General features: G+C 34.5%; 1 protein-coding gene across 1 annotated transcript in view; it reads right to left on the bottom strand.

Annotated features, from left to right (window-relative positions):
• Nucleotides 1–4,703, bottom strand: part of LOC111061098 (spermine synthase-like) — a 33,815-nt gene extending 29,112 nt beyond the window's left edge. Inside the window, exons 1-2 of the mRNA XM_039438173.1 lie at nucleotides 4,697–4,703; nucleotides 2,283–2,341 (exon numbers count right to left, since the gene is read on the bottom strand). Of these exons, the coding sequence (XP_039294107.1) occupies nucleotides 2,283–2,341; nucleotides 4,697–4,703 (66 nt within the window). The remainder of the gene's footprint in view (nucleotides 1–2,282; nucleotides 2,342–4,696) is intronic.
• Nucleotides 4,704–25,356: the final 20,653 nt, after the last annotated feature.

The raw sequence follows: 25,356 nt of genomic DNA, 5'->3' as shown, positions 1-25,356 counted from the left end.
ATATCTATAACATTATGTAAAGTGAATATTTTATGTAGAAGCAGATAAAATTTACAAAGTGGATAGCAGATGCTCAATAGAAAAAAATAATGTACAAATACGTAGAAGTGAATGCATATCAACGGCCTTCTTGAAGCTGATCAAAAATATAATACAATATACATAATTCATGTTGATAGGATAAAATATAAGAAAAATATTACTAATAACGCAGCCAGAAAAATAAGAAAACATCATTCAATGAGTATGAAATGCATTCCTGAAGAAAACTAAAAATTAATTCAATAAAAAAAATATAGCACAATGAATAAATTTCTTGAAAAACCCGTAGAAACTTACCCAATATTTTACGCAAATCTCTAAAATAATTGAATCAGTTTATGATGATAGAAATTCATGGAAAATCAACGGAATTTGAAGCAGAAAGAAGTATGATATTCTCTACAGTGAGGTCGACGTTATAATAGCAGTGGAGAAAGATCAGTGTTGCCGATTCTCTGCCTTGCCACTGCCTTCTATAGAGGATATCTGATACCGGTATATCTGATGTAATATATCAACTGATCATTTTTGTTTTAATCAATTATATTTCATTCCATAAGAAAATATAATTTTCAATTATTGAATAATAGGTTAAAGATCAGTGTTGCCGATTCTCTGCCTTACCACTGCCTTCTATAGAGGATAGCTGATACCGGTATATCTGATGTAATACGTATATTAACTGTTCATTCTAGTTAAAATGATCAATTATATTTCATTTCATAAGAAAATATAATTTTCAATGATTAAATAATAGATTTTCATAATTGAGACTAAATATTTTGTTTATTAATTATATTTCTATATTGTTAAAAAATCCATCTGGCAAAGCTGTGGAGCTAGAAAAGGATAACGCTATCTGCTTTGTCGAATAATAGATAAAGTTGCGTAAAGACTTGAGCGCCACAAACATGCGCATTTCACTTTTCATCAGCTGATGCTGCCCTTATTTATCTGTAGCTTACTGTTCTTACACAAATACAGATAAAATCAGCTGATGGAAACAGAAATTCGCATGTTCGTGGCGCTTAGGTCTGTACGCAGCTAGAACAGTAACATTACAACGTGGACCTCACTATTACAAAATAGGTAATAAACAATCATTCCCCCCAAATAGTAAAAAACTTACTCAGTACTTTCTAATTTCTAAATTAATGAGAGACTAAACAATGCTAATTTAAAGGAAATTGGAATAGAATACCTACCAAATAACTCAATTTCTGTTGTTTTGAAATTCAGATTGTTGTATCACAGCTTTTTAAATTAGCCGCCATTTCAGGTTTGTTTAAGAATAAAAATCTTATCTCAGTCATGAAAGCAAATTTTTGAATCAAATTATAGAAATAGTTATTTGTGCAACTAGTGCGCAAAGTGACAGTTTGCTGCACCGAAAGAAACGTTTACTGGTTTCTTGAGTGCAGCAAACGAACTTTGCGCACGTATTTCACATTAAATTTTTCCTACAGTTACCATTGAATATGAAAAGTGGGTAATTATGGGTAAAATTCCCTGAAATCCATCAAAATGTTTTTCTGTGTAATTTTATTATTAATAAAAACCTGAATTTATTTAAAATTGAATAATAATAATTGAATTATAATGATTAGTAATTCAATTGAAAATCTATGTGCCTGCTTGAAGGGGGGTTTATCTTAAGTAAGCATTGAAATGACTATAATCAAGGCACATAATGGCAAGGCAACGCTGTTCTCCACTGACATTATAACGTGGGCCTCACTATGAGTGTTACCAACTTAATTTCGATTTTCCTGCACTGGTGCTCCATATAACCTACTAACTATTTTGCGTTGTCATGTTGCAAATCTGGAGTACGCAAAGTAATCACTTTGCGCACTAGTGCGGAAAAGTGATTCTTTGAGTTCTGTAATCAGTGCAGGAATGGTCAATTTTCAAGGTAACTGTGGGAAAAATATATTTTCTTGATCAATTTGACATTAAATTGATTATTTTATCAAGGAAATAATAATTATTATTAGATCAAATTTTAATAAGATGAATTGAGTAACAGCTGTGTACAAACAGTGGCAAAATGGAGAGACTTGGCAACGTTTTTCTCCTATGTTTCTTCACTGCCATTATAACGTGGACCCCACTATAGTAACGACGGGAACTTACCAATATTGTTTATCCACTAGATTGTATCAGTTATTTACAAGATTTTACAAGGAATTCATGCGGAATGATCGGTTTTATGTACATTTTTGGTTCATATTTTGTACCTGACGAGTTGAGGTACACGTCAAGGGTGGCACCTCGCCGCAGCGGCGGGAATAACTTGCTTCGAGACGCGTTTAGCGCGAAACTCAGCTCAGAATCCAATGAACGGTTTTGCTGTACAAAACGCCAACAAATACACGTTTTACAACAAATCTTTGATTAAAACTGAGATTTATAAAACCCTCCTAGAAACGCATATAGTAATCAAAACAAAATCTGAGAAGTGTCATTGAAACACGTTGTGACTTGCATGTAGCTGTTACACTGAACTGAACCAGCAAGTACACGCGTTCAGTGTGTGTGTTCCTATTGCTCTTTAGAGATTGTTTCTCATCTGCACGCTTGGTCATGCATAACCCAGCGTGCACTTGCACATAGACGCATGCACTGTGATCACACACTTAGGCTCAACTCACACTTACGCGACTCAAGTCGAGAAGAGACTCTACTCTAGTCGAGAGCATGTGTTTTCAAATGGGTGACGTCGCGGAGACTAGAATCGACTGGTCTGAGTGTCACCATTTGGAAACACAATCTCCCGACTAGAGTCGAGTCTCTTCTCGACACAGAATGTGTTTTCAAATGGGTGACGTCGCGGAGACTAGAATCGACTGGTCTGAGTGTCACTATTTGGAAACACATGCTCTCGACTAGAGTCGAGTCTCTTTTCGACACAGAATGTGTTTTCAAATGGTGACACTCAGACCAGTCGATTCTAGTCTCCGCGACCTCACGACTGTGAGACTGAGTCGAGCGTCGACTCGACATGTTGGTCGAGCCTCGACTTGAGTTGCGTAGTACCATGCATTTTCAATGGAAGTGAGGTTATGTTTGATGAAAGTAATGTTTTATCATTTTAGATGAGACAGTAATAAGAATTATATAAGACAATATATTCATAATAATTAGTATAACATTTGTTACATGCTAAGTAGTGACGAATTAGATCTTATATTTTTAATGAAGGTTAGAAAATGGAGTAGCATGGAACTGAAATAGTGACAATGAGTAAGAAAGTCGTAAGGTAGAGAGACTAGAGTATCCTCGATTAGAGTCTTACGATTTGAGTCGATGTAGTGAGAGTTGAGCCCAAGTGCGGGTTGGACAAAAGCCGGTTAAACTTTAACCGTGATTAATTTCACCAGAACAAATCAGAGAAGGCTTTTTTATAAGACGGCTTCTCTGATTGGTTCTCGTGGAATTAATCACTAGAATTTAAATTTAAGTGGCTTTTGAGCAACCGGCACTCAGGTTACCTATTTCTACCACTTTATAAGCCGGTTGAACAAAAGTAGGTTAAATTTTAACGGTGATTAATTTCACGAGAACCAATCAGAGAAGAGCTTTCTTATAAGACGGCTTCTCTGATTGGTTCTCGTGGAATTAATCACGATTCAAATTTAACAGGCTTTTTTGCAATCGGCACTAATATTACCTGTTTCTACCACTTTTTGAGTCGGGATTCAATTTGAAGTCTGTATGATATTTATCTGTATTCATGAATAATGATTAGAGTAATGATTCAGAGTATTGATTATTTGAGTTACATTCAGAGTAATGATTATAATGTGTGTTTTGTCTCAATTTAACTGGGTAAGAAGGTGACATTGGCTATTAAGGCAGTTCGGTACACTTTTTTCATTATTTAAATTGGATAATCTTTTTCAATACAATTGTTAAGATCAATTATAACATTATAAGAGTGAGAAAAAGTGGCAACTGAAATTTTCAAGTGGTCTAATAAGCGAGTTACGGGTTTTTGAAGTGCTAATTTTCCAGATTCCGTTTTCTTTCCAGATCATAAACGGTTTCGACTCTATTAACAAAACTTCTCTTAAAAATTCAAAAAAATGTATCTTTCCAAACTAAAACATTTTATTCCCCATATCGTTCATAAATGAAAAAGTAAAATTTTTTGTAAATTCGATAACTTGTTTATTTTGGCATAAATCGCGAAAAAAACGCATATTAGAACAAAGTCAATGATGTTCTGAATGTATTAAAAAAACTCCAATGGAAAATTCAAAACCGTCTATGATCTGGAAAGAAAACGGTGTTCAACACTTCAACAATCCATAACTCGTTTATTAGACCACTTGAAAATTTCAGTTGCCACTTTTCCTCACTCTTATAACGATCTTAAAAATTGTATTGAGAAATTTTGAATGAAAAAGACTAAGAGATTGTCAAAAACCAGAGATTTATTGATACTTAGAAAGAACTCAAGAGTTTATCAGAGATTGACAATGGTGTAATAGCCGAAACCGGTCTTTCTAAGTATCAATAAATCTGTGGTTTTTGACAATTTCTTAGTCTTTTTCATTCAATATGAATAATTACCACAATATCAACTTCTCAACTACACAAAAAGTGTATTGAAAAAGATTATACAATTTAAATAATGAAAAACGTGTACCGAACATCCTTAAGTAAAATGACGCCTCTGTTTCTATTTAGGAATATTTAAAAGCTTTTAACAATTATTGATGTTGTGCACAGTATGATTGTTTTTAGCATTGGATTCAACACCCATGCTGACAATCCCAACTTTTTCAACTTCTCGGCCAGATCCTTAGGTACCACCCCTGTTGCTGATATCAATAATGGCTCAATTACAACGTTTTTCTGCCTCCACAGCTGCTTTATCTCATCTGACAAATGGCAGATATTTAACAACTTTCTCTTCACTGTACTGTTTTAAATATTGTGTGAATTGGGAATGCCAATGTTTATGAGAAAGGTAATCTGTTCTTGCTTATCTATGGCCCGGTTGCACAAAAGCCGGTTAAATTTTAACCGTGATTAATTCCACGAGAACCAATCAGAGAATGAATGAATTTATTTTGCCAAAAACAAAATACAAAATAGCTTTACAAAAATAAATATAAGTATATGCTACTGCACTTAAACCAAGATACATAAATTTATTTAATTAGATATAATAACGAACTGATATCCTTTATATTATAAATAATAGTTATAAAATGAAGATATTCAATTTATGTTCACATACATAAGTACAGTAGGTGAGGCAAAAATCAGCAAGAGAAACTTATTTTCGTTAATTTCTCTTTTTTTTAGAAAGCATGTTTACTTCAGAAAGTCAAAAATAGAAACTAGATGCTGTTAGTGATACATAGTATATTAACAAATATTGTAGCAAACATAGTATATCATTCTAAATCGAATTCATAATTTATCATTTGTAATTGATGTGTTTGCTTTTTGAAGTGTGAATAAATTGTTATTTTGATGAGTGATAGTAGCTTAACCTAGATTTTGGACTGTAGTATAAATTTGAAAAGGGACAGTTTTGGGCATAAGCCTGTTGTGCCTCCTCACATAGCTGTAAAAATAATTGTACGACTGAGAAAATGAATAAATAAAACTAAACTATAAATTCAATCTTTCGTTACAAATTTTCTATGCATATACACTCCAGAGCAAAATTCGGTCCCCCGATATAAATATAGATATGAATATCATAATAGGACAAATACAACATTTTTATTCGCCATAATAAAACAAATTTACAATAATTGACATCGTAATTTAACGCAATATCATTTTTAAATTTAAGTCCGGTTACAGAGCTCGACCGACCGTCAGTGCGTATGTACCATCCTGACCGTACGCATCGATGAATCAGTTTTACACATTCAGAGCTCGACCGACCGTCAGTGCGTATGCACCATCCTGACCATACATCAGTTTTTCTGACTCACAAAATGGACGCCTTTACAAATTGTTTAATTGCAGCTTATTATCTTCGTAAACGAACGATTAAAAGACTTAGATATCAAGTTCACCCGATGGTCGCACAAAGAGCATTTCCAAGGGAATTTAGTACCATTATATACATCATTACTTGGGGTGAAGATACATTTTTCAACTACCTCAGAATGTCCATCAGAAATTTTGATGAGTTATTTCGAGCTTGTATCACCATTGGGAATACTTGCAGTCACTTTAAGCTACGGATCAAATGAATGTAGATAATATTAATTATATATTATTTTTTCAATAAAAATTTAGAAATGATTGAAGAAATGTATAGAAAAACTCTGAATTAAAATATGACACTATTAATTGAATTAATTCATTATTCTATTCAATTCAATATCAGCTGATAGTCGGGCAGAGGAGTCAGCACATTGGTTATGTTACGATCGGGCTACTGATCAGTACAGCTCTGAAAGATTCTATTTGTTTCAATAGCGCGTCAGTCGACCGATGGAACGGATGCGCACGAGCTCGACCGATGGTCTTCCTACGCAGTGTAAAACGCATGGTCCTGACCGTGCGCATGCGTGCCGTCAGTCCTGCTCTGTACGGATACAGGGAATATCTATGGAAAAGACAAGCGCGACTGACGTACGCACTGACGGTCGGTCGAGCTCTGTAACTGGCCTTATAAGTCAATTTATACATGAATAATCCCAAAACTTCTTAATTCGCTAAGAGATATTCGCTAACTTTCAACCTTTCAGCAACAGTTTGTTTGAATGTTCTCGCCGGTAGTACTGAATACAAGATGACGACAAATTGTACAGCTTAAATCTTTGCATTTAAGATAATTTTTTGGTAAGATACAGTGATATTTATCCATAACGAAAAGATTAGTATATTTTTGTAATGTCACACTGAAGATGATCTCATAGGTGTCGAAACATGTGTGTAAATTTTTAATAAATTCGTGATATTATTCGACAGTATTCTAGTGTTTTCAATATTAATTTAATCTGATTATTGACTAATTTCACCTTGGCCATCATTCCCTTCATGGCGGCCCATTCTTTGGCGTCGGTCACCCGCGTCGTCTCCACCGTGAAATCCAGCATCAGTGTGTTGATCGCCATTTTGGTTGACGAACACGTCCTGCCAAACAAAACAAGCAAATTATTTTCAGATTCAAACTTATTACCATAAAACCCACTACAATAGAATTAATTAACCGAGCGAAGTGAGGTCTAAGATTCAAGTCCACGGTTTGGCATTTCTCTTAATGTTTATATGTTGAGCATTTAGTTACGGCGAAACGCGGTAATAGATTTTCATGAAATTTGACAGGTATATTCCTTTTTAAATTGCGCGTCGACGTATATACAAGGTTTTTGGAAATTTTGCATTTGTAAGGATAATATAAAAGGAAAAAGGAGTCTCCTTCATACGCCAATATTAGAGTAAAAAATCTGGTGTGGCGCACTCACGCAACTTTCCTTGCCGTTATGAAAATTGATCATCTTACGCTAGTGTTCACGCGCATCTCAAGTCTATTACTATTCAAAGATCTAAGCCAGCTGGTGACAGGACAATAACGCTGGAGATACACAAGGTCTGCTATCTCTTTATAGTGAATGATTCAATAGAATCAACAGTTGCCAACATCTTGCAATTGAATAATCATATTTTCTCCAATTTCGAGTTTATTTTTAAATTTATGTAAAATGTTACTGAACATCAATTGTAGAGATTTTTATTCTGAATCTTTTCCACTTCGAATTTTTTGTTTAAATTGTATCTTAAGCCTGATAATTGGGAACCTAAAATCAAACTTTGCATAGATGAGGCGAGCTACAGAATTTTTTACAAATATGGGACTAGTGGCAGTTGATAAAGCTTATCAATGACTATTCTATGTATGAATTTGATCAAAATCGTAGGAGCCGTTTTCGACAAAATCGCGAAAAACCCTGTTTTTGACAACATTTTCGCTATTTTAGCCGCCATCTTGAATTGCATTTGATCGAAATTGTTCGTGTCGGATCCTTATAGTGTAAGGACCTTAAGTTCCAAATTTCAAGTCATTCCGTTCATTGGGACATGAGATATCGTGTACATAGACACACATACACTCATACACACATACACTCATACACACACATACAGACCAATACCCAAAAACCACTTTTTTAGACTCAGGGGACCTTGAAACGTATATAAATTTAGAAACTTGGGTACCTTAATATTTTTCGGAAAGCAATACTTTGTAAAATCAGACCATAGATATTATTCATCATAAATCAGCTGTCTAGTGGACCATAATACTACCCGTTCAAAAAACATCGAACATCTTGAAAATGTATCTTTCCATCAACGTTAGTTGTAGACAGTTGACTATAATACTACCCGTTCAAAAACATCGAACATCTTGAAAATGTATCTTTCCATCAACGTTAGTAGACAGTTGAATATAATACTACCCGTTCAAAAACATCGAACATCTTGAAAATGTATGTTTCCATCAACGTTGTAGACAGTTGCAGCCAGACCTGATAACAGCGCTCACACTCACATTCCGGGACGACACGTCACCGTACGATAGGACAGAAAGCTCTATGTTTATTTAGGATTTTTTCTAGACATTTTAAATTGATAAAATTATTTATTAAATGAATTTACTAACATAAGTGAGTTTTTGATCTTGGAGAAAACAAATAACAGTTTTCAAGAGTAAATTATGATTCAACTGAATCAACTAGAACAGGTGACGTCAGATACTTGTGGATGAGAGAACTGCGTGAGGTCTATTGTTCACAGAACTACTAGTATTTTCTATTATCTTTTGTGATCGTTTTTGAAATTAATAACACAAATTGATAGTGATAAAAGGAATCCCAAAACGGACCGAATAATAACTGACACAAGCCACTTCTTTTACACAACAAATGTTTCACTAGACTGTACTTATTTTTTGAAAGTCCCCCACTACTTACATCACCCAAATCCCGGCCACGTGAGTGTACACGGCTTTTATTCACTTACTCTAACCACTTCTATCATCAATTCAAGTGGTATGTCCTTGAATTATCTAGCACTGAGCTCTCAATGGAGAAGCATACAGAATTTAAATTCAACCAAAAAGAGTTTAAAACTACTGTGGAACTAAATACATAAAGAGTTCTAGCATAAATTAAAATAAAAATTACCTTTTTTAAATTATTTACTCACAACATGTTTCGGCTATATGATGCCATTATCTATTAAATAGATAAATAAATAAAAATAATAAATAATAAATAAAAATTTTTTATTTATATTCATGAGTAGACCTAAGAGAAAAAAGACAGAGTTCTAACAATATGATGATTATGATAATAATTATCATCTTCATTAATAGTAGAGCCTTTGAGTCTCCTTATCTGATATCAATCTATCCGAATTTAAAATTGTTTGTTTTACTTTAATAATCTATATTATCAGATTGTGATTTGATTGAAAAAATTGAAATGGACATAACCTATGTGTATAATATTTGAACAATTTGAAACTAAATTAGGAAATTGAAAAAGTTTTGGGCAATAGCCTGTTTTTTCTATTCCGATCATTGTATTGTTTGTGCTAATCTAATAGATAATAGATAAATCATGGACTTGTTTACTAAGATTTGAAATCAAATCATTTGAAAAACATTCATGTACAAACTTACAACTTGAAAGTCACCAAAAATGCAACTACAAATAATCTAATTTCCAGCAATCAATAAGATGATTCAATCTTAACGATACCCTTACAATAATTGTTTAATAATCATAAAATGTTAATTATCGATTTAATAAAATGTAAGCTACAGAACCTACTCGAAAAACCACAACAAAATGAAAAACTATGGATACGAATAACTCCACACAGTGCCGGTTGCACTAAAGCCGGTTAAATTTTAACCGTGATTAATTACACAAGAACTAATCAAAGAAGCCCTCTTATCAAAAAGGCCTTCTCTGATTGGTTTTCGTGGAATTAATCACGGTTAAAATTTAACCGGCTTTTGTGCAACCGGGCCTTAGTCTTTAAGGGAAATTGGAATAATTTCCAAGAAATATCTGTTCAGTTACAATGATTTATTATCAATTCATAAATTATTAGATACAACATCTTATTGTTGTATTATTAAATACAACAAAATAGTTGGTTTATTTCAAGAGCTATGCTCCCAATATTTTAATCTATTCTTTTCAAAGAATTAAAGTACCTCACATTAATGAAGAATAAATGAATATGCTTGGATAATAATTAGTTCAAGTGGTAATAGTATGTGAGAAACAACATAAAAAAAATCTGGTGTGGTACACTCACACAACTTTCCTTGCTCATTGAACTATAAGCCTCATTATCAAACGAGAATAATTTAGGGGAATAACATAATGACGATTGACGGCAACATATTTGCAACTACAATCAGACTACTGTATATGTGTATATACGATAATTGTTTTCAGAGTACTTTTTCCTTTATGTGAATTGTGAAATTCGATGATTTTTCTGAAATTCGTCAAAACAGCTCTTCTACAGATAAAATATCTTGACTATGACTGTGTTCTTTTTAAAAACTGCTCTACCTACCCACGGTATATGGAAGAAGAAAAAGTGAAAACTGTGTACCTACCTACCTCATGCACGAGAAGGAGGTTACAAAGTCCATTTCTCAAGGATTGGGTGGACCCTCCATTAGTACCCCAGGAAAAAGGCTATGTCAGTTGATAGAGCTAATAAATAACTATACAGGGTATGGATTTCAAAAAAATCGTTAGAGCCGTTTTTGAGAAAATCGTGAAAAACATGGTTTTTTAGTAACTGTCATTTTCCTCAAGAATATTACGGAGCTCCTGCAATTTTCTCAGAAATGAGACTCATGTCAGTTGATAGGGCTTATGAATAGCTATCCATGGTATAAATTTGAAGAAAATCGTTAGAGCCGTTTTCGAGAAAACCGTGAAAAACAGGGATTTTTAGTCATTATCCGCCATTTTTCTCAAGAATATTACGGAGCTCCTGCAATTTTCTCAGAAATGAGACTCATGTCAGTTGATAGGGCTTATGAATAGCTATCCATGGTATAAATTTGAAGAAAATCGTTAGAGCCGTTTTCGAGAAAACCGTGAAAAACAGGGATTTTTAGTCATTATCCGCCATTTTTCTCAAGAATATTACGGAGCTCCTGCAATTTTCCCGGAAATGAGACTCATGCCAGTTGATAGGGCTTATGAATAGCTATCCATGGTATAAATTTGAAGAAAATCGTTGGAGCTGTTTTCGAGAAAACCGTGAAAAACATGGTTTTTTAGTCATTATCCGCCATTTTTCCCGCCATCTTGAATTGAATTTTATTGAATTTCTTGTTGTCGGGTCCTCATGGTATAAGGACCTTAAGTTTAAAATTTCAAGTCAATCGGTTAATTAGGAATGGAGTTATCGTGTTCACAGACATACACACACACACACACACATACACACACACACACACACACACACACACACACACACACACACACATACACACACATACACATACACACACACAGACCAGTACCCAAAAATCATGTTTTTGGACTCAGGGGACCTTGAAACGTATAGAAAACTTGAAATTGGGGTACCTTAATTTTTTTTGGAAAGCAATACTTTCCTTACCTATGGTAATAGGGCAAGGAAAGTAATAGATCATTAATGCTCCTGAGGCTAACAAATAATAATAAATAAAATAGACTGAAATCTTCCAAAGTTATTAAATTTGTTCTAATGCAATTATTATAGACTGATAATCTGAAGAATGATAAAATCTAAAGACCTGATTTTCTAATCTGTGAATGCATCTGAATAAATACTAAATTTTAGTAAAGTGAAATCATAACCCTATTTTGGACTTTTAAAGTGTTATCTAAATGTGGGAGAGAAATAGTACAAGGAGTATCCTTAGTTTTTCTCTCCCAAACAGTGCTTCTCTGTAAAAAATGTAAATAAATAATAATAAATAAATGACATCGAAATTTACAGTCTGGAAAATAGTAGAAATAGTAATGATTGATAATTTATTCATTCTAGCTTGAATAACATATTCTGAAGAATAAAATCTAAATACCAGATTTTCTGATCTGTGAATGCCTCTAAATTTACAGTCTGGAAAATAGTAGAAATAGTAATGATTAATAATAATATTCATCCTAGCTTGAATAACATATTCTGCAGAATTATAAAATCTCAAGACCAGATTTTCTGATCTGTGAATGCCTCTAAATTTACAGTCTGGAAAATAGTAGAAATAGTAATGATTGATAATAATTCATTCTAGCTTGAATAACATATTCTGCAAAATTATAACATCTTAAGACCTGATTTTCTGTTCTAGGGATGCTCTAAATTTACAGTCTGGAAAATATTAGAAATAGTAATGATTGATAATAATATTCATTCTAGCTTGAATAAAATATTAATCAAAATGTACTAGGTGAAAACACAATCTAGATGGATATCTTGAAAGACAAAAACCAATACCTCAACAAGAAACGATAGGAAAAAACTAAATTTTTTATTATAACACAGCTAATCTTAAGAACTGCTCCCACACACGGACGTATAATAGTTTATGTGGGTTCTAATATTCATTTTATAATTGTAATTGTGTTGTTATGTGATACGTGAATAAATAAATTGCGAGATTGAGATTACAGACCTGACAAGTTTATCTGGATCATTTTTGGTGGGTCGAAACTCAGAAAACGACATGTTGAACTAATCGAAACTAAAATCTACACAAAACAGGCAAGTAGAATCAACACTAAGAGACCTCCCAACCAACTGAACAAATCCTGAAAATTCCCAGCACTTTATCTAATCGCTACACAGATTGTAAAGTGATTGGATGAATTGCTTTCGTTCAACTGCTAAACATAGTCACTTCTTCGGATCGTTGAGGTATGACACGATTATTAAAAACCAAATCCCTAGAGTATCGTCGAATCATCAGATCAAGGTAAAAATTGTAAAGTGAAAAATATAAAACTGTATATTATAAAGTGATTGGAGTAATTCAACTGTTAAACATAGTCACTTCATTGAGGTAATGACACGATTATTTCAATAAAACATACAGTCGAATCACCAAATCGGTTTCCCAACAAGGTTAAAACTGTTCAAAAAGAATGAAACAACTGGAAATATAAAATGAACAGAAAGAAACAATGTAGTCACGATTAATGACACTGGGATTTGGTGCGTTAATATTCACTCACAAGACGACCAAACTAGAAATAAAACCAACTCGCGTTATCGAAGAAAAAACTAATTTTAGCTCTCAAGGCAAAGTTTGCTCTTGACAAAGTTGCTTTTTTTAACTCAATAATAATTTATTGTTTCACCGGTGAAAGGGACTGTAGGTTCAGCTGCGAAAAAATGGATGTATTATTCTTGGACTAAGATTGTATTTATAGATCTGGAATATGTTTGAAATTGCATGAGGTCATAAATAAATATTAGTACTTTATCGATCAAGTAGGTAGAGTTGGAACACGAGTAGTCTCTTATAGCCGACTTGGAATTTGGTGAAATCACATTCATGTAACAGATATTAATTTCCTATATAATTGTCTCACTATTCCACTTTTTGGCCCGGTTGCACAAAGGTAACATTTTAACCGTGATTAATTTCACGAGAACCAATGCTTCTCTGATTGGTTCTCATGGAATTAATCACGATCAAAATTTAACCGGCTTTTGTGCAACCGACAATTTGAGTAGTTGCGAAGGTGATATTGTGGTAGTCATCCTTACTGAATATTGTCCAACCACATTTATTGAAAAATCGAGATACCGGATTTAGTTATTACACCATTCAGACTTCACTCCAGAGTTTAACAGAGGTGATAATGGCGTATCAACCGAAACCGTTCACTCGATTTATAAATAAATCTGTGGTTGAACAATAACTAATCTTTTTATTCATTGTATCACTATTAGAATTTTGTAGCATTTACCATAAAGTACTTAAATCAGTGTTAAATCTACTGTATGTACTATAAGCAGTATTTTATTAGAACTACAAAATATCAACACTGACAAACTAAAAATTAATATCATATCAACACTAACCAAGAATGCACATTATTTTGTCAAAAAAAACCAGAACAACAATGAAAATACAAACAAGATAATTCATGAAAAACGGATTGGTCTCATAAAGATTATAAAAAAATTAAAAGTTCATTGCAGCATAAACTCAAGTCATTAGAAGAAAATTGGTTCCAATCTAATATTTATTTAAATTTTATATTTAATTTGTGTATATCTAAGTTTACTGCTGTGACTTTGTCAACTGCCAATGTTGGTTTAAGACAGCGAGAATTATTTATTTATTTGAAATTTGACATTATTAGCAACTGGTTTTCATAGGTGAAAATTAAATTCTTATGAGATAGCTCGTCTATTAATACCTTTGATAATGCTAATAAACTTTAAAGCTTATGACTAGAGTATTTCCACTTGAAAGTTCAAAGTCATGCAAGTCTTAATTCGCAACTAATTGTGACAGGTTGTCGAGCTGGTTCTTAGATAAGTGAACTTCAAATTAGAAATTGATAGAGCTTATAATTAATAGCTGGTAGTAGATATTTTTTTCTAGCTACATTTCACATTCCTAGCGCGTACTGTACATTTTATGGTTAAATCCACCTACGTTTATCCACCTACGTTTATCTACCTAATTACCTACGTTTAACCCTGGATTCATGAAGATGAAATTAGAATTTTATGAAGACTATTAAGGTGCGTACAGATATACGCGCCGCGAAAATGAACAATTCACTTTTAATCAGCTGACTATATCTGTATTTTTACAGAAACGGTATAAGATATAGATATAAAAAGCTTGGCATCAGCTGAATAAAAGTGAATTGCTCATGTTCGCGGCGCGTAAATCTGTACGCACCTTTATAATTTTCATGAACTTATAATCATCCCTAGATCTATTGGGTACAGTATATCGTACTTAATCCAGTACTTATAATAAGGTATTTGATTGAATGATTCCATTCAAACTTGTGTTCTATTAATACAGCACAAATAAAACCTTCACACATTGTTGTGTAACGGAAGTTTCCTTTCCAGATCTGGGGAGAACGAGATTGAGAAATCGACGAGGGGGAAATTGTGACGAAATCCATCCGGTGACTGCCGGTCTGCCGGTGGTCATCAATTGAAATAACTACCGAATTACAGCAGTTCGCACCTATTTGAATAGTTTTGAAACAGGCATATATATATGTTATTGCTCAAGTTTCGGAGGGAAAAAAAGAAAAAACTCAAGAGACAAGAGATGGGTGAAACTCCAGACACAAATGTGGGTCAAGAGGCTGAGTCGAGGGTGACCAGGCGCCCTAGAGGCAATTTTCAAATTCAAATTGAGTTTTACTCACAAAATCATTACAAATGCAGTACATGTATAAATAATATAAAACACTTGTGAATTTTCTCCAAAAAGACAAGTCATTTGGCGACCACTCCATCAGCTGAAGGACCTATAAAAAGGCCAGGAGTAGAACTCACGTAGGTTACGAGTTTGCGGGTTGAGAAAGACCAAACGTCACCACTGCTCAAAGAAGGGCGGCTATTCAGGAGAACGTCTTGGTAGAGGTGAGGCTTTTGACCCTGCAGAGTTTCGGAGGGGCAGAAAGAAGAAACTCAAAACACTAGAGATGGGTGAAACTCCAGACACAAATGTGGGTCAAGAGGCTGAGTCGAGGGTGACCAGGCGCCAGGAGCCCTAGAGGCAATTTGGCGATCCCTCCCTCAGCGGAAGGATTTACAAAAACGGCAAGGAATGAAACTCACGTAGGTCACGAGGACTAATCAGTCTGAAGAGACTGCCAAGCATATTACACTGGATTGCAACCAGGTGATGGATGGAATGTTAGTATAGCGAAAAACTCCTGGTTCTATAGTGAGGTCCACGTTATAATGACAGTGGATAAAGATAGAAGAATAGCGATGCCGATTTTCGGCATTAATTAATCATATTTCTACACTGTCAAAAACATAATTGGCACCGTTGTGGACCTAGAAAAGGATAGTACCACCGGCTTTGTCGAATGATAGACAAGGATAGCAAAACCAAAGTTGATCAATTACTGTCATTATAACGTGAACCTCACTATAGTACAGGACATATGTATTGGTTGCCTAACTAACATACTACTTGGGAACACAATAAGCTTCGGTTGACGTGTCGAGTTCTTTGAACCTTTGGATCCTTGAATCCGTCCCTTCAGAAACAATAAACGTACTTGGGACACACAATAACTCCGGTTGACGAGTGGGGCTTTTTAAACCCTTGGATCCTTAAATCTGTCCCTTTAAACATAACATACATTAAAAAGAATATCCATCAGGTAATGATCTAGGAAGGTTTTACTAGACGTAAACATCATGGGTGTGTGCACACAGAGAGCGGTTTGCAGGCAAAGTGAGGTCTTGGGACATAATAACATGTAACTCATTTGAATAACATCTCAAGATACTGGTACCGCTGGAGCTCAGTACGTCTGAACGCTCTCTGAGTACACATACCCTATGATAAGCTTCGCAATGATTCTGTATTATCTTAAGGTGGGCACTAACGTTGGGACAAATGTGTTGAGCATGTGTGTACACACATGATGGTCATAACTTACAGTATGTTGTGTCATCAGCGAAAGACTTTAAACAATTTTTTTTTTTTGAGGTTAGGTTTCTATATCGTTTTATTCTTTGCTGCTCTATTTGAAGTTATATTATTTTTCTATCATTATAATTTGTAACTCTCCAGTGGTTTATTTACTTTTATTGGTTGTTTATTTTATGTTAGAAGCATCTCACTGATGATGAACATTTATATATTATAAATATACATGATTAACATGCATATTCTACCGTTAGTGGCCAGGCTTAGTGATGCAATACATTAATATCTTGCGTACTGTTTAGCTCTATATGGTACACTAGTACTCTAATAGAATACAAAGTGTTAGACACTCTCTTTTCTCTATAACTTATAGGTCCACTAGAATAAAAATTATCAAGTATCCTTTTTTACGTTATCAGTAATTTGATAACATGTAAAAAGGTAAGTACAAACTGCCATTCCAAATCAAGAATTAGAAAAAAGAATTTACTCATTTCCAGATTTGTATTGCAGAATAATTTATAAGAGAAGTTTTAGGTTCAAACATCAAAAATATTGTAGATTCATAATCTATTTGAGAATGGTAGGTAGGTAATAATTGTAAGAGAGGTTCATTTGACTGCTGATGTTCAAATTAACGATCGCTGATGTCAAGAGATCGCATTGTTAAATATTGCAACCCTACAATAGCCTCCAAAAATTACAATTTCAATTAACAAAAAATATAACTAGCAGGGATTCAAAACATAAGAACATTTTGATTCCTTTCAATAACTGCTGTGGTGCAGGATTACATTGCTTTTAAACTCTCAAACAGTCGATCAATACAAAAATTTAGATGTTTTAAACCTAAGCAATGAAATAATAGAGGATTAGAGGCTCACCTTTTAAAGTACAAGCAATTATCGATCCAAAACTCTTGTAAAGCACCGCACCGGCAAATTCCAGATAATCACCTCGCTCACCTGCAAAGCTAAAGCTGAAAAATTGAGGGAACACAATCAGCTGTAGAAATCAAAGCGTGCTGCTGAACTCTAGCCTGATAACGGAAACGACAAACAATTCACTCTCAACATAATTTTGTTGAAAAAATTGAATTTTCAATATCAAGTTATTGATAAATTGATATTTAAATTGACGAGGGATGCTTTAATAATTATCTTTTGACCTTTTTTATAATAAATGTATAACACAATAACCTCCAACGCCTCCCAACAGCTGATAGCGCAACTCGCAACAGACGATAACAATCTGTAACTTTTTGAGGTTATGTTTTAACCTATATAATCTTCATTGTTGTGAAAAATAATCATTTTTGTTACTCTAAATTCTAAAAATGTTCAATTAACATGAATCATTCCACAAATCATCACTTTGGTAATTGACAAAAAAATTGAAACTTGTTTGACTTTCTAACTCTGCTTCTCAAAGTAAGTCAATTCAAATCAATTCATTATTAAGCCGATTAATGATTAGCTTTATTATTGAACTTTTATTATAATTATGTATTAATACAAAGACTCTTTAATTAATATTAGATCAGTATCATGTTCTAAAAAAATACAAAATCTCATTGTACAGTTTCAGTACCGTAATTTGAGGCTCCTCCACACACATACAGCTATATAGATATCAGCCGGACTGAAGGCCTATTTCTCTTGTTGGTAATCAATTACATTTTGTTGACGAATAAAATATAATCGATTATTAATAACAAGAATGGACAATTAATATTTTTCACTGACTTTACAATTTGAATCTCAGTGCTCCTTTCGGTAGGGACACCAGATTTTGATGTTTGGACACCAGGTTCTGGTGTTCGCTCGGGTTGCTAGCCAGGCCATTGTTGTACCGTAGGCAAGCATCCCTGCTTGCTTTATAAACGGCCACCACACTGGTGTCCTAATTTAATAAAGTCCTTGAAGCTGATTTCACACTGCAGCTGGTGAACAACCACCAGGTTGCTCGAGTCGCCATTGGTGTAGGCAATCACTGGTATCCCTGCTTGCTTTACACACGGTCACCACACTGGTGTCCCAATTTAATACAGGCCTTGAAGCTGATTTCACACCGCCGTAGTGTAGCTTGAAATACGTCTTCGGAAGACGTAGCCGTCGTTATGTTTAATCTAGGCTACGCCGGTTTGAAATAGATTTATTTACATTAGGAGACACGTTGGTTACGTCTTTAACAGACGTATTTCTAGCTAAGCTACGGCGGTGTGAAATCAGCTCAAGTAATCAACTATTCTACAATATTATTATCATCTTTGCTAAACACCTCAACAATATAACTTCAAGTAATTCAACTTGCAAAAAGCAGAATATTATAACTCTGCACATCCAATAGAAAGCTGATGAAGCTCAAGTTAATATCTCACCTAAACTTGATACAGTATTGAACAAAACAAACATGAATCGTAATATTAATATTTATTAATTAATTTCAGATGGAATCACGCGTATGTCCAATGAAACTGAACGATTTCTCCTGCCAGATAAAAAAATCAAACTCAGAAGTCAATGAGAATCAACAGCAACCAGTTTGCGAGATGACTTTTAAAGTAAGTGAATCTTCAACTCCTGGTTGCACGTACTTTATCAAGCTCAGCCGTGATTAAATGGAAAATATTTGAAATTTCCCAGTAAATTATTAATATTTCACTAAATTATTAATCTTTTTACAGTTGGAGAAAAGTCCTGACAATATCGAGACCACGGAAGTGCAAATGGAACTATCAAAAATGGACGTGCTTCTCGATGGTTTACACAAAATCAAACAGCAATTATCGTCCGTAGCAGCATCTACTGCCAATCAATAAATTTGATATACAAAATTAATTATATATATATATAATAAAGTTTAAAGTTTATGGGAAGTTAAACCAGAGATGACTGTGCCAAGAGTGGGAACAAAATGGAGTGAAGCAAGGAAAGCGGAGTTCTCACTGAAAATGAAAAACTGGTGGATTGATAAAAAGAACAAGAAAAACAAAAAATGAACCAAATTTTGCTCAGCGTCTTCCATCTGGGAGCTTGACGGCTAATAATAATAATAATAATAATAATAATAAAGTTTAAAATATCATTTATATATTTTTTCAATTCCTCGTGTTTCTTTCCCACACATTTCATTGCAATTCTAATTTTGAAGACCTAATTTTCAATGAATTTCTGCTTTGCTAGGTAGAAAAAGAATAGCGTAAGTTCTTAAGCGAATGTTCACTCATTTACAGTCTGCTAAGGCTCAACTCACACTCACGCGACTCAGGTCGAGAAGAGACTCGACTCTAGTCGAGAGCATGTGTTTCCAAATGGTGACACTCAGACCAGTCGATTCAAGTCTCCGCGACTGTCACCATTTGAAAACACATGCTCTCGACTAGAGTCGAGTCTCTTCTCGACCTGAGTCGCGTAAGTGTGAGTTGAGTCTAAATGTAAAACACCCATAAGAGTTAATAGAATAGATTACAATGGCTTTTTTATTTCTTGACTTGGGACACCCATAAGAGCCAATGCTATTATTCACTTGAGCAGAAATCCACTGGGAAGCAGAGTTCTAGAGCTTTGGAGAGTTTTCAGCTATGGAAGTTGGGAAATCAACTAGTTTCAACTAATAAAAAGAGTAAAATGCTGCCTAAGAAGCTATGTGCTCGACTATATGAGCGTGATGGAGGCCCTGAATTTATGCGGCAGGTCTTCAGTATGTATTCTCTTATGGGGTGCGTATATCAAGCTAGTATAGTTTTCCCCATCAGAAAAAATTCAGCGCATCTATGTCGCCCGTATAGTTGGGGCTAAACTCAACTTTGAATAAATCTCCAAGATGTAGTTCTACGATTTCAGAACTAAAGTGACCGAGGTACAATGAAGCTAAAAGAATCATACTCTACAGCTAATACTAATTTATTATGATAAAATCTTTTCAACTTGAAACAGGTTTTAAAATAAATTATACAATCTTATAAACTAGAACAATTATTAAAAATAAGTCACATAATACAACCATAATGAAATATTGAACACTTTAAAACCTTAATAATAATTTCTTGCTCTTAGCTTAATAAATAATTTGTAAATATTGTTAATCTGACATATTTCTTATATACTATAATATTCTTATTTATTTTATTTACATGAAAAGTGAAACATATTCACTCTTCTTTTTAGAAGTACTGATGATCAAATCACAATAATTAAAATTATAAAGTGCCATTTATTTTATTGCAACACTATTTTTCAACTTTTCAAGAGCCATTTTCAAATGTGAATCATACACTTTGAAATGGCATCATTATATAACAATTTTACACTTGAAAATGGTTCTTGAAACTAATAGTGTTGCATTAAAATAAAGGGTACTAGATATTTTTTCTTGTGTTTTAAAGAGAAACATATTTCGCTTATAAATAAATCTATAAAGGCAACACATGGCTTCAAATATTAATAATTATCATTAAACTATATGAGATTCACTTTAATCTGTCAGCATTCTTTATTAATAATATTAATCTAAAAAACAAATACTTGAATTCAAGATTACTGATTTGGGGTAACTGGTTCAGTCATGACCGCCTTTTATATTTTAAATGAAAAATACTAAGAAATTGTCAAAAACCACAGATTTATTGATACTTAGAAAGACCGGTTTCGGTTATTACACCATTGTCAATCTCTGATAAACTAAAACTAAATACAAGAGCAGCAGAATTTATACTAGTAGGCGAGTACTGCTATTGGTCAAGGGCATGAACGCCTGCCATTGGCCCAGCTAGACAATCTCCTCCCACTCAACGGTGTGTCAAAATGGCGGCTTAAGCAACAGAATCGCCATGATAACACATTTTGTCACACCGTTGAGCTAGGCAGTCTCCTCCCACTCAACGGTGTGACAAAATGTGTTATCATGGCGATTCTGTTGCTTAAGCCGCTATTTTGTCACACCGTTGAATGAGAGGAGACTGTCTAGCTGGGCCAATGGCAGGCGTTCATGCCCTTGACCAATAGCAGTACTCGCCTACTAGTATAAATTCTGCTGCTCTTGTATTTAGTTTTAGTTTATCAGAGATTGACAATGGTGTAATAACCGAAACCGGCCAATCAACTTCTCAACTACACAAAAAGTGAAAGTAGCCTTTTATTTTGTTTTTTATAGTGTGCTCTATTGTATGAACAATATAGATGTCGTGATGTCCATGCTTTATGAATAATGATGTGATACGAATGTGATGCTTTATAGTGCATACTCTCATTATCCAGTTTGCTAGACTACTAATATCTTCGAGGAGGTACGCTCACGTGAGGGCAACGAAATTGAGATAATTTTTTGTCAACACCTGAGGTTTTGGTAGGAATGGTGGTCTTGGTGAGAAGAGGTCGCCCCAAAACCTGCTGGCTTCAAGATGTGGAGAAAGATCTGGCGTGCTTGAGAGTGAGAAACTGGAGGAGGCGAGCAGGTGATAGACATGATTGGAGGCGAATTGTTGAGGAGGCCAAGGTCCACGTAGGGCTGTAGAGCTTCGTAAGTGAGGTGGTTTTTCTCCTGGGAGGATCTGCATCCTTTCCAATCTTCTTCAATATTGATTTTGAATCAATATCATCAATTTCTTGGTAGTGATTCGAGACGTCCAGAATTGGGTCTCCATCAAATAACGGTTTTGGAGGAAGCTTTAATTTTCCAAGTTTAGCTGTGCTATCAGGGATCTTCCATTCTTCGAGACGTCAGAAGAAGACCACATATTTATTTGACCATTTAATGGACCGGGGAACAGATCCGGGCCCATGCTGTTTCACTGATTCCCTACTCCAAGACTTCCGGGACCATGCTTCTCCATTGAATCTCTCCTTGACTCCCCCACCACCTTCTGGGCTGCAATCCGTTGCACAGCTAGGAAAATCTACTCCTACTATTCCTTCCCACATCTCCTTGCCCCCAAACTGCGACAAATACTTCCAAAATATTAGAAGCAGCAGTTCCGGGACCATGCTTCTCCATTGAATCTCTCCTCGACTCCCCCCACCCCCTTCTGGGCTGCAATCCGTTGCACAGCTAGGAAAATCTACTCCTACTATTCCTTCCCACATCTCCTTGCCCCCAAACTGCGACAAATACTTCCAAAATATTAGAAGCAGCAGTTCCGGACCATGCTTCTCCATTGAATCTCTCCTCGACTCCCCCCACCCCCTTCTGGGCTACAATCCGTTGCACAGCTGGGAAAATCTACTCCTACAGAGAAACTCCTTTCAACTCCCTCCCACATTTTGCTTCCGCATCTCCTTGCTCACAAACTGCGAACTCTTAAAATTTGATGGGCAGAAAACTTCCAAAATTCTATGCAATAGTCCCGGGACCATGCTTCTCTATTGAATCTCTCCTTGAATTTCCCCACTACCTTCTGGGCGTCTGTCTATTTCTACGATAAGAAATTCTACTCTTGTACAAGATAAAACTCCATCAACTCTCTCCCACATTTTTCTTTCGCATCTCCTTGATCACAAACTATGAACTCTTAAAATTTAATGGGTAGAAAACTTCCAAAATTCTATGCAGTAGTCCCTGGACCATGATCCTCCCTTGAATCCCTCCCCGTTCTGGGCTACAATCCGTTGCACAGCTAGAAAAATCTACTCCTACAGAAAAACTCACTCCCACATTTTGCGACAAAAACTCCCAAAATTCGTTGGTGCAAAAGAACTCCCAAAATCCGATGTGACAAATAGACAATAGCAATCACTTTTGCTTCACCTATTCCCCTAGATCACCTGCAGCAAAGAGCACTTGGTCAGTTCTTGCATGCTGTATGTCTTTGAAACTGTGACACGTTACATAACCTATAATTCGAATACTCTACAAATTAAAATAGTAACACTTTTTGGCATGAACCACACAACTGGTTCAAATTTTTCAACTGTATAATATGCAATAAGCTACATAGCGTACAGACTTATGCGCCACGAACACGAGCAATTCACTTCTAATCAGCTGATTTTATTCAGCTGATCTTGATTGGAGTCTAACAAAAAGTTAGAGATATTTCAAGTCTTCATAATACACACTATATCAGCTGTTTATTGTCTGTATTTCACTGTCTCTGTACAAATACAGATATAATCAGCATAACATCAGATGATGAAAAAACGAAATACGCGTGTCCGTGGCGCATAAGTCTGTATGCACCTTTAAAGGAATGAATAAATAGTAACAACACTTCTAATTCAAGAAATGCTGACAGTTTAAAGTGAATCTCTCTGACTAGCGACTAGTCAGACAAACCTCGATCATATTTTGATTTCTTATAGTTATTCAGAGATTATTAACCTTGATTTGAGTCTAACAACAAGTTACAGGTATTTCAAGTCTTCATAATAGATACTATATACTACAAAAATAAATAATATGATGTGTTAAATGAAAGAGACTGAGAAATTGTCAAAAAACCATAGATTTTCTGTCGAAAATTTTCTCTGTCTAGATTTTCGATAAAAAATCTGTGGTTTTTTGACAATTTCTTAGTCTTTTACAATATACAATGAGCCGTGTCTATTTTATAACTGGTCTAAGTGTAGACCAGAGTATATAACCTACTGTTATATAACTTGTATACAACCGACTGTTTATAACTTGTCTAAGTGTAGACCAGAGTATATAACCTACAAATGAATAAACTAATACGATATAATAGCATAGAGAAACTTGAAATCGTAGTCTAGGATCTACAATTCAAAAGGTTACAACCATAAAATAGCAAAGAAACCATTAGTAATGTAGACCCTTACACCAGTTATAGAATAGACACGCTGGGAAGTCTAGCCTCTGAAGCCATCTACTGCCATATCACCATATCGTGACGTCATCACGGATAGAAAACTTTCAGATTGTGTCTTTTTCAGAAGGATGTAAATTATTATTCATTAAAATGGTAAACTCCCGCTGCGCTCCCGAAGACACAATCTGCTATGGAAAACAATGTAAACAAACTCTACAGAAAAGTTTTCTATCCTATGATGATGTCACGATTTGGCGATATGGCAGTAGATGTTGGCTTCATCGACTTTCAGTATGAATATACAATGAGCCGTGTCTATTTTATAACTGGTCTAAGTGTATACCAGAGTATATAACCTACTGTTATATAACTTGTATACAACCGACTGTTTATAACTTGTCTAAGTGTAGACCAGAGTATATAACCTACAAATGAATAAACTATAATCATAAAGTAGCATAGAAACCATTAGTATTTTAGAGTAGTATTGTAGACTACTGCGCATGAATAGAAAGTGAAGATTAATAAAAGTAAAAGTATAAAATTAATGAGAGCCTAAAGAATACTGAACACATTAATACTGTTGAGAAACTAGAATTAGAAGCATTAATATTGTTCAGAAATTAAGTAAAGCAACAGAATTTTGATGGATTAGTTAATTAATTGTTGAGACTTTCATTTCACAAGGTTGATAAATGGCCTTTACTCTATGTCTCAAAAATAAGAGAACAAAATTTCACTTGTAGTACCTACCCAGCTCGAATTAATCATCAATTCAAAGAATAAAGCCCAGTTGCACAAAAGCCGGTTAAATTTTAACCGTGATTAATTTCATGAGAACCAATCAGAGAAGCCGTCTTATCAAAAAAGCCTTCTCTTATTG

This window comes from Nilaparvata lugens, chromosome 11 (assembly GCF_014356525.2).
Source record: "Nilaparvata lugens isolate BPH chromosome 11, ASM1435652v1, whole genome shotgun sequence".
In the NCBI taxonomy this organism is placed as follows: domain Eukaryota; kingdom Metazoa; phylum Arthropoda; class Insecta; order Hemiptera; family Delphacidae; genus Nilaparvata; species Nilaparvata lugens.
This window is presented reverse-complemented; position numbering and strand designations above follow the sequence as displayed.